The sequence below is a fragment of the Cynara cardunculus genome (assembly GCF_001531365.2).
Source record: "Cynara cardunculus var. scolymus isolate 2C chromosome LG 5, CcrdV1, whole genome shotgun sequence".
NCBI classification, from domain to species: domain Eukaryota; kingdom Viridiplantae; phylum Streptophyta; class Magnoliopsida; order Asterales; family Asteraceae; genus Cynara; species Cynara cardunculus.
The window spans coordinates 10,925,788-10,936,918 of record NC_037532.1 but is presented as its reverse complement, the minus strand read 5'-3'; the positions used below and the strand labels follow the sequence as shown (position 1 = coordinate 10,936,918).

Below are 11,131 nucleotides of genomic sequence, written 5' to 3'. Positions count from 1 at the left end.
TTTATTTTAATAAAAAAATTTCGTTAATGATTTTTCAAATTAAAAAAATAAAAAATAATTTGATTAAATTACTAACGGATTAACGATAAATTTAACTAAATACATAATTAATTAAAATTCGTCGCTAATTAATTAATTATGTATTTAATTAAATTTTATCGTTAATCTATCAATAAATTAATCAAATTGTTTTCTATTTTTTTAATTTGGAAAATCGCCAACGGAATATATTTTATTTTTAATTTAAATAAATTTCAACAATAATCCTTTTTAAAACTTCTTTTTAATTTGAGAAATCATAAACAAAATATATTTTATTTTGAAGTAAAATAAATTTAATCAGTAATCGTTTTTAAATCCTTTTTATTTTTTTTTAATTCAGAAAATCACTAACAAATTATTTTTAATTTTATTAATTAAAATAAATGGAAAATTGCATCAAATTAAAACTAACTTTAACCTGATCCCTATTTTGGGAAATCAACTTTTAAAATCGTCATTTACTATTTGATATTTAATCCATTTTAATTGATTATACGCTTGTTGGTAGTAGTTTTTTCTTCTTAGTATGGAATGCATATAAATTTGCTTCGATAATGAATTCTTGATGCTTATATTATATTTACCTTTTTCATACATCATTAGTTGATTATGAAATCATGTATTTTTGCAAATGTATTTTTGTAAGTAGTAGTGGTCAGGGGCGGAACACAAGCTTTCTAACCGTAGGGGCCGGAACTAGTATATTATATATTTCAAAGGTACCAAAAATACATTATCCAAAGTTATAACATAGTAAAACTTTAAAATTAAACGTTAAATATAAACATGTCAAACATCACAAATCAAAGTGGAACCCGTCTATCTTTCGCGACCTTGAACTCTTCCACAATTTCCTCCAAACTAATCTTTTCAGCTACTTCCCTTTCGATGAACAAAAGTAACGAGTCTTTTAGAAACTCATCATCCATTTTATTCCGTATTCTTGTTTTCACAATATTCATTGCTGAAAACGATCTCTCGGTTGTCGCGGTAGAAACTGGAAGAGTAAGTAATAGACTTATTAATCGATAAATAAGATCAAAAGTGATTTCTCTTCTAGTCCTTACCAACCATTGACCCAATTCTGCAAGAGATGTCAATTCTTATAATCTACATGTTGAACGACATCAATAGTATAATGCTGAAGTTGCATTTTCAGAATTGTTCTCTCATGATCACTGAAATCTTCAGGATAAAACTTTTCTACAAGTTGTCGTACATCAAGACTTCTAAAAGTCTCGTACGCATTTTTAGGATCTAGAGTTGAAGCAAGACGAAGCATCTCCATGGAACCATCACTGAAACGATGATCTAATTCCATTAATTGCTTCATAAAAGATATCCACTTGGTAATGATGCTCAAGTGTATGATCACTATGCTCATTACGAGCTCGATTCCCTCTGCTAACGTAGGAAGAAGACAAGTCGGGAATATCTATGTTACGTACCTGACAAGAAAACAAGTCAAGAAGAAGACAAGTTAGGAAGATTTACTTGATAACGATGTTCAAGTGTATGATAATTATGTTATGTACCTGACAAAATGACTTAACAACGCAAAGCAAAGCATCCCAACTTTCATCTTTCATTAGTTGCAATAACAATTTGGTAGATGCAACTAACCTCAATGAGTTAAAAATATCTTGATCTTTCCTTTGTAAAGCTTGACAAAGAATATCAGTGATCTCCATTATTTCTCTTTTGAGATGCAAGATAAATATGAACTCAAATGTCGTTATAGCCTCATATGCCGAATCTGCATCTCCTTTGATTGGTCCAGTTCTTTCCTCAAAAATTTTGAGCAAAACCTCACAAGTTGGACTGAACATCTTGATTAGGCTAGAAACCGATCTGAGATGAGAACTCCATCTAGTATCTCCGGCTCGTTGTAATGTACCAATTTGATTGAGACCTCTACCGGTCTCTAATTCATCAACAGAAATCAAGTATGCAATTTGCTCGACTTGTGCATCTCATAGTTGGTCAGTGCGTTTGGAAGAAGCACTAACAACATTGACAACAAAAGACAACGTTGTAAAAAACTTACGTAGTGCTACAACTCCTTGAGAAGCGGCCATTAATGCCAATTGCAACCGATGAGCAAGACAGTGAACATAATATGCGTGTTTACAATCTTCTAAAATCAAGGCTTGCAAACCTTTGAATTGACCCCGCATATTGCTTGCACCATCATACCTTTGTCCACGAATAGACTTGACATCAAGATTGTAATGTGACAACAAAGAATAGATTCCATCCTTGAGCGTTTTTGCCGTAGTGTCACGTACATGAACAAGTCCAAAAAAACGTTCTATAATGAAACCCTCTTTATTAACAAATCTCAAAACAAGAGACATTTGCTCTTTATGAGACCCATCCCGTGCTTCGTCAACAAGTAAACAAAAGGGACGACCACCAATTTCCTCACAAATCATTTGCCTCACCTTATTTGATATAAGATTCAAAATTTCCTTTTGAATCGACGGTGATGTATATGATGCATATCTGGGAGCATGACAAAATAACTCTTTTTTCTCATGCTCTTCAGTTGTGAACTTCTCAAATACATTTCGTATATCTTGCGCCTCATTAGATAAATGATCCCATCCCTTTTGTGCAACATTGTGGAAAGATGTACAATCGGTTCCCATATGCATCAAAAAACCACATTTTTTCCCACCCACCTTTTTCCAATTTCGAAACCCATCTATGGTAAATGCTCGTTGACCGTAGTATCCGAGCCCGGATGGCTTGTTAAATAAAAAACAAGGAAAACAAAATGCTGCATCCAAGGTCTTTGAATATTCAATCCAGGGATGTAACTTATACCAAGAAGCTTGAAAGCTATGTCTATGACTTTCTAGTCCAGATTTTGGAAACATAGAAAGTGTAGGTTGAAGAGGACCAAGATTCATGTAAGCTCGTCGAATTGTATCTTGTTGATTGATAGGATAATCATAAATTTGATGACGCAAAGCAGGGTCTCGTTCTAGTGTACCCAGATCAATATCATTACTTTCAATTTGAGCTTTYTTGCAAGGGTWTTCAATAGRSGGAATACTAGATGYAGGGGTATTATCTACATTTGTTGTTTCTTCGGGATCTTGAGAAGAAGAACTAGCATGCTTTCTTTTAAGAAACCCTAGGTTGAGTTTTCATCTTTATCTACATAGTAGTTTTAGTGTTAGATTGTATGATTTCAATTCATATTCATGACTGTTAACCAAAGAACAAACCAGTGAACAAACTAATGAACTGTTAACTGTGTGTCTGTGTACAAGAATGACCTTAATTTCCACATATATATGATTGCACATTGCAAATACCAAAGGCATCTCTAAATAACCAATTTCAGCCACATAACCATTAAATCACCACATAAAGTCATAAATTTAGACCTAATAATCACCTAAATCAGTAAATCACCACTTTTGGGTTTTGATTTCAAAACAAAGGGTGCAAAAGTTCACATTTGTGTTCGGCCCCTGTCATTAGCAGCAAGTAGTAGCAGTCTAGGTCTAGCAGAAGTGCAGAAGCAGTCAAGCAGAACAACAGCAGTCAACAGAGAATGAGAGAAGCAGGGGCTTACCAAGAGTTACCGTGGCCGGCTGGGCGCTGGCTGTCGACCCTCAAGTGCCGCCTCCACCTCCGCCTGCCGTCTACGCTGGTCGCTCCGTCGCTGGTCGCTGGCTCGCTGCGCAGTACGCTCCTCGTCCTCCACACTCCACACTCCACAGGCTGCAGTGGTCGCTGTTGCTCTCGCCTGAGTCGCCTCTCGGGATTGGTAGGGGGGACCGGTTGAAATTTTTGGTTTTCTAGAAGCTAATGGACTAATCTATTCAATGGTAATCGAGAAAAAAATCACAGGGGCTAGGGCCCCTATAGGCCCATTAGGCAGTCCGCCCCTGGTAGTGGTTTGATGTAAGTTATACTTTGCACATTGTATTTGTTAACATTTAGATTGATTATTTTATTGAAAAAAACATTAAACAGCTCACTAGGGATAAATTGGTCATTTTAACCAGTTCTGTCCAGTCCTGTCATGTCTTACCAAACGCTGAACAGCTGTTCTGTCCCGTCATGTTCTGTTCTGTCCTGTCCTGTCCTGTCCTGTCTGCGTACCAAACGCACCCTTATGAGTTTGTATCAAACTTTTTGTTTATTTAAGGATCTGGTTAATCAGTTGAACATGCAACAGGTAATTTAATATGACTTAACAGAAAATTGCTTGAAAAAATATTATGTGGAAATTATTTTTGCCAAATCATCTTCATCACAAATCAAAATTAGGTTTCTAATCGTCCGCTTCGAAAAACACGTCTCCTACCTCTTCTCCTTCCCTCGGTCGTAACCCTATACCTTCCTCTCGCCTTCTGTCGCCGTCGCTCACATTTCCCGTCCGACAACCGTTGCCCTCTTTGGCAAGCTGTTCTCTCCAATGATATTCACCAGGTACACCGAACAGCCTCACCTGCATATCTTCTTCTTCTGGAATACAAACTTGAATCTGAGATTCCTAATTGGAATATTGGATTCATGTTTTCTTCATTGCATTCCAGGACTCTTATTCCATCATCATATATGTTATTGGTATGAATACCACCCAATTATATGCATCTTGTTCATGCTTTGTACGCTGTTTTTATGCATCCGATTATATATTCTTTAGGTATAAAAATTCACTTACACCCTCCAATTGCCCCTCCAACAGAATTGGTTAAGCTATTGTTGTTAAGGACAATGGCAAATCCAAAAAGATAACTCTGTATCAACACAATGGATTTATGAAATAAACCTTAATGGTAACCCACATCCTTGTTTCAACAACTTACATTCACCACCATAAAGCTATCCAACAGACAAGTAAGCATTCTCAGAGTTCGAATCTCTTCCCACACCACCCCACCCCACCCCACCCCCCACCCCCCAATTTTCTTCCTTTACTTGACCACAGTTGACTAACATATCAATTCATCTATTGCCCCATCAAGGGCACAAGAAGACTACAAACCTTAAGCACTTCTCAATAAATCCTACATATTGAATTCCAGGTAATCTTTTTGGAGATATATTAATCGTCATCGTTATTGTTCTTATTGTTGTTGTTGTTGTTGTTATTATTATTATTATTATTATTATTATTATTATTATGAAATAGTTTGTACGGTTTCATAAGATAATAATAAGAAATGCAATTTTACTCCCAAATCTTGATAACTTGCCCCACAAAGGAAAGAAAAGTCATTTCTTCACATCTTCATCTAAATCATTCAAGCTAATTTAAATAGACAAATCTCATTATCATATTACATATGATGCATAAACATTGTTTTGAGTACAAGCCCAGATATAATGAATCATATATACTATTGCTCAAGGTTCGTTTTGCTCTTTAGTTCCTTTGAAAAGAAGTTCCTTAAGAAATCCGCAACACTTACTCTTCTAAATCTTGGTGGTGTATCAGCAGTGATTAGGCTTGGAGCTGGTCCCAAATCCCCATCACATTTCGGGCCTAAAAATATGGCTATTGAAAGCCTCTTCTTTTTCGAGTTCACGGTTGCTCTATGTTCTATGCTTTTATACATTCTGTTTGTCAGAATCTGAAAGTCGATAACCTTCAAAATTTTAGTAAGTACTAGATTGAAGATTACCTTAGTATTTGTTTTTTTGTCTTTCTTTCTCCAAGAAACAATCATAAAGCAAGTGTTAACATCACTGCTAAAGGTAATTGTGCAATCACTTCATTTGTAAAGTACAAAACAAATGTTTCTTATGGTCCAAAGCCAAAGTGGTGTTTTTTTTTTCTCTCTCTCTTAAAATGGTTTGTTTTATTCTCTTAAAGTGGTGTTTCTTTTTTTTTGTATTTTGAATTGTTTGTTGAACCATGAAATTAATAGAACAAAGCTTCAAGTAGACACAGATAAATGCGAGTGATGATTTTGAGAAAGAAATGACCTCCAAGCTGTCTCCAATATTAACAATGAAGGCATCATGGAGTGGTTTAATTGGCACCCAACTCCCATCCTTTTTTATTTGGAGACCTTCTACTTCATTGATTTGGAGGAGGAAGGTGATTCTAAGAGGATCTGAATGAGGGCTCAGACCGATGACTTGTTCAGGCTGTGGACATGGTGGATAATAGTTCATCCTCATAGTTTGCATTCCTTCATCAAACAATACTTTCATATCCTCAACCTCCATCTTCGAAGCTTTTGCAATGAAGACGAGAGTTGTTAAGGCAATGCACTTCATTTCTCTTGAGTATGCTTCTAGGGTATCTCTGTGTTAGAAATAACATCCAAGTACCTACGTAATGACTTAAATAACAGTTTTTTTCTTTCACGAACGGTTTGCTTTTCCAAATGCACGATACTAAATACAAATAAAGAAGGAATGATGTGATTCAATGAACAACCTGAATGGAAGAGGCAGGTTGGGAAACAAGTTCGCCTTCCTCATATGACGAGGGAGGGTAATCAAGTAAAACATGTCAGCGCAATCAAGCTTTTGCTCTTGGGATACGACAAAAGCTTGTCCAAATCCTTGAATATCTCCCACATCTTGCCAAAACTTGTTTTTCTCCTCCATTGGTAACTTGAAGAATTCTTGTGTTTCTTCCTTCACTTTGTCCAGCAATGAACAACTCACCCCATGATTTATCATCTAAAATGTAGATAAATTATTGTTCTTAGTGCACAATATTCCTCTCACAACTCACTTACATCATTAAATTCAATCAAGTTTTTCTTCGTTACATGTCTATCACTGGGTTTAAAAATGCGCGCAATATGCGAACTGATGCGTGATGCGATGCGATGCGATGAAGAAAGCGCATCAAAGGGACTGATGCGATGCGATTCCATGATGCGATCGCATTACCTACGCATCACTCGATGCGTGCATCAGTCGAGCATCAGTGCATCATGTATATGTTGTGTTTTTTGGGCTTTTTTGCAGTATTTAGTTGGGCCTATTAGTTGGGCTTCTTATGTTATCGAAATAGAACGTTAAGACTTAGCCTGTTATGTTACATTATCGACCTAATAGAAGCCGACGCAAAGAAGTAGAACGTTAAGACTTAAGACAGCGAAGAAGTAGAACCAGCAAAGAAGCAGAAAGCGTGAGTCTCGATTCTCGAACTCGACTACCAGGTCAACAGCAGATCAATACTCGAACTCGATTACCAGGTCGACAGCCTAGAAGAAGAAGAAGAAGTCGACAGCCTAGAAGAAGCTTGACAGTCTAGAAGAAAGTGCAGAATTAGAAGTCGACCAGCTTAGAGAATGTCGGAATCGGAACCTATTGCGAGTTCAAATTCAAACACTTCATCAGGTGACCCCGGTAGAAAATATGGAACTCAAGATCCTAAATGTAGGAACAATTTCACTTGTCATTTTTGTGGTAAAGTAGTTAAGGGTGGTGTATATCGTTTAAAATGGCATTTTATTRGAGGTCTATCRGCTGTTACTAGTTGTCCAAATTGTCCAGAACATGTAAAAGAAGAAATAASGTCTTATATGCAGAAAAAAGAAGTAGCGAAGGTGGAGAATATAATGAACTCAACTTACTTAAATTCGGATGATTATGATCTTGGTGAAGAGGACGATGAGTGCGTTGAAATAGAAGGTGGTAGTAGTAAGGTGCCCACACGAAAAATACTGAGACAAAAAGGTCCCCTAGATAGGTTCTTCACTCCTAATCCTGAAGACGTGATCAAAGGTAAAAAAGATAGAAAAGGAGGGATACAACAAACCATAAATGTGGTGGTTCGAAAGGAGTTAAGGGATAAAGCTTGTACGCAAATAGCAAGGTGGTTTTATGATGCCGGCATTCTTTTTAATGCCGCTACTTATGATAGCTTTAGTGTAATGATTGAAGCTATTGGCCAATTTGGCCACAGAATGAAACCACCAAACATGTATGAGCTAAGAGTCCCTTTACTCAACCAATAAGTAAAAACCGTTGAAGAAGAAGTAAAGGAACATAAAAAGGAATGGGCCCAAAAAGGTTGTTCTATTTTATCGGATGGATGGCGTGATTCGGTTGTCCAAAAAGACATAATTAAATTCATGGTGAACTCTCCAAGGGGTTCTGTATTTGTGAAGTCTATGGATGTTTCCGATGTCTCTAAAGATTCAAATTTGTTGTTTGGGATTCTTGATAAAATGGTGGATGATGTTGGAGAAGAAAATGTAGTCCAAGTGATCACCGATAATGCATCTGCGTACGTTAAAGCGTGTATGAGTTACTATTTTAGTCTATTCCTAATTATAATTTATATATTAATAATATTATATATGTAATAATAATACTATTACTATGTATGTTTAAGTAGTTACTATGTATTTTGTCACCTAATATTTTTATTTTAAACTTTAAACTTAAAGGGAAGATGCTAGAAGCTACGAGAAAGCATCTTTATTGGACTCCATGTGCTGCCCATTGCACTCCTACATCTTACAAGAGACGTTTTGGAGAAATATTGTGTATGCTCTCAAGTTGACGGGCCCTCTTGTTAGTGTTCTTAGGTTAGTTGACGGGGAAAGAAAGCCGGCCATGGGTTATATTTATGAAGCWATGGATAGGGCTAAGGAGGCTATTGCTAAAAGCTTTCCCAATCAAGAGGACCTTTACAAGAAAGCATTTGAAATAATTGATAATCGGTAGGAATGTCAACTCCATCGACCATTGCATGCCGCGGGCCATTACCTAAACCCGTCTACCTTTTATGACAATGCACAAAGGGTTGTAAGTTGTGAAGAAGTCATGGAAGGTTTACATTCTTGCATTGAAAGATTGGCTCCAAGTCCTCAAGTAGAAGACCTAATCTTAAGAGAATTAGGCAAGTATCAAAATGCGGAAGGACTATTTGGTAGAAATGCGACTATTAGGCAAAGGAAGGCAATGGCACCAGGTAATCATCTTAAATTGAAAATATATTTTTATACTTAATTACTTACACACTATGGATATTTTACTTTTTAAATATTTGTTCCTTATAGCGGAGTGGTGGACAACATTTGGATCTTCATCTCCCAACTTGCAAAAGTTTGCTATACGAGTTCTTAGTCTTACTTGTAGTGCTACAAGTTGCGAGAGAAATTGGGGTGTGTTTCAACATGTAAGTGTTGTACATGACATTATAAATTCGGTATCTGATTTTAAATATATCAACTAATATCCAATTAAACTTTTGACAGCTTCACACCAAGAAGCGGAATAGATTAGCACAAGAAAGATTGAATGACATGGTCTATGTGAAATTCAATCGTGCCTTGCAACGTAGATATAAGGAGGGAAGTAGTGATCCTATCATCCTAGAAGACATAGATGAAAGTAATGAGTGGTTGATTGGGAGGATGGACAATGATGATGAAGATGATGATTTGGTATTTATTGATGATGATCTTACGTGGGATGACGTAGGTAGAGATTCTAGGGCGTATGAGACTCCTCAGTTCACTAGAGCATCAAGAGGGAGCCGGAGAGTAAACGATGATGAGTCGGGTCCATCAAGAGCTAGAAGTGCTAGAGGAAAAGAACGTGCTCTTCAGGATGAAGATGATGAAGTTGAGGTGGAAGCAGATATTGCAGGATTTGATAATGATGAGGGAGATGAACCCGTGTTGGGGGTTTGATGATGCTAATCTTGGGGAGTATTAGTTGGTCACTTGGTTGGTCATTTAGTTTAGGGATTAGGACTATTAGACATTTACTTGTGTAATTGTGTTCTTCATGGTAGTAGTTTGTGTGGTATGTACTTCTGTTATTCTGATTCACGAACTTTTTAAGATTCTAATGCCACTTTTTTAACTACTTTATGTTATAAATGAAGTATTTTGATAGGTAAGTATTTTTAAGGTAGAAATTGATATGTAGAATTAATTTATAAATATTTTTTGAATACCGGGCGCATCACGTGCGTGATGCGAGCGCATCAGCATCACGCATCGGCTTCCGGGACCCTTAACGCATCGGATCGCATCGCGCTTTTTAAAATCAAGGTCTATCAGAACGAATCTGAATTAAGAAGCCACTAGATGTATAGCGGAACACATGTCTTTTAACCGGGGTGGTCGTACTTAAGCAGAAGTGGAAAAAATAAATCTTTAATATAGTGGATTAAGTTTTACTTACCTTAAAGATAAAAAATCGTAGGGGCCTTTCCCCCAAAGGCCCCTATAGGCTTCCGCCTAGTATGAATATTACAATTTTCTTTGATATTACCAAATTTTGCAAACTATTGTTGTAATGATTTCATCATGCTTGAGATTTAGTTATACAATAGGTTTGGTAATTTTGGAAGAAAAATAAAATACTTCATCCGTCCCAAAAATAAGTATCTATATTTTTATTTTAGTTTGTCTAAAAACAAATAGAAACTTTCAAATGTGAGTGCCAAATTTCTTGTTTTACCTATAATTACGAGATTGTGAAATTCTTAATTACTCTCTCTATTATTAAAAGTGCAATATTTAATTAATTACACATTTTTAAAATCGTAAACATTTTTATTTTGGGACAGAAGGTGTACCTTCACAAGATATTACTTTAAATCCATTACGTAAGTACCTGAAAGAAACCCCAATCTTTACGAGCAAGATGCAGCTTCTTCAATTCATGATTACATGAATCCTTGGATGCTAGTCGTTGCATATCAATTACGGGTACTTGTACTTCAGTCATTGCAGGCGATAAACTTGAAATGGCAGGAGGGCCATGATGAGGACGAACGTATCGAGTTGGAACCTTCGAAAGTGGTTTCTTAGCTAGTTCTTGGACGGTAAGGCACCAAAAGTGAACCCCCCAGCTTGTTGAATTTGGTTCCATGATACCCTCTAGATGTCCCTCGATCTCCCTTTGTTATATATACATATAGAAACTTCAAGCCATTGTTGATGTGTATCGGGTTGACAACTAGCTTAAATTGAACCACTCTGTATATGATTATTTATCGTTTTTTTAATATGAAATCACGGAGCACACGGCAGAAGATAATTTTCAATCTAAATGATAGATGACATCAACCAGAAATTAGATTGGAACGAAAACATTGTTCAGAATCAGATTGGCACATCACATGGTATCC

General features: G+C 36.3%; 1 protein-coding gene across 1 annotated transcript; it reads right to left on the bottom strand.

The window, feature by feature from the left end:
• Nucleotides 1–5,366: 5,366 nt before the first annotated feature.
• Nucleotides 5,367–10,924, bottom strand: LOC112513251 (protein SRG1-like). Its single transcript, XM_025119463.1, has 4 exons — nt 10,615–10,924; nt 6,458–6,705; nt 5,998–6,322; nt 5,367–5,642 (listed from the first exon to the last, which is right to left on the bottom strand). Exons 1-4 carry the CDS (start codon nt 10,870–10,872, stop codon nt 5,409–5,411), a joined length of 1,065 nt encoding a protein of 354 aa, XP_024975231.1. The 5' UTR covers nt 10,873–10,924; the 3' UTR covers nt 5,367–5,408.
• Nucleotides 10,925–11,131: the final 207 nt, after the last annotated feature.

Bases quoted from the DNA above. Each gene is read 5' to 3' on its own strand.
- LOC112513251 (XM_025119463.1), bottom strand. From the start codon at position 10,872: ATGGAACCAAATTCAACAAGCTGGGGGGTTCACTTTTGGTGCCTTACC. The intron at 6,706-10,614 runs GTACTTACGTAA...TCTACATTTTAG, and splicing joins AAGATTGGGGTTTCTTTCAG to ATGATAAATCATGGGGTGAG. The intron at 6,323-6,457 runs GTTGTTCATTGA...TTTCTAACACAG, and splicing joins AACCTGCCTCTTCCATTCAG to AGATACCCTAGAAGCATACT.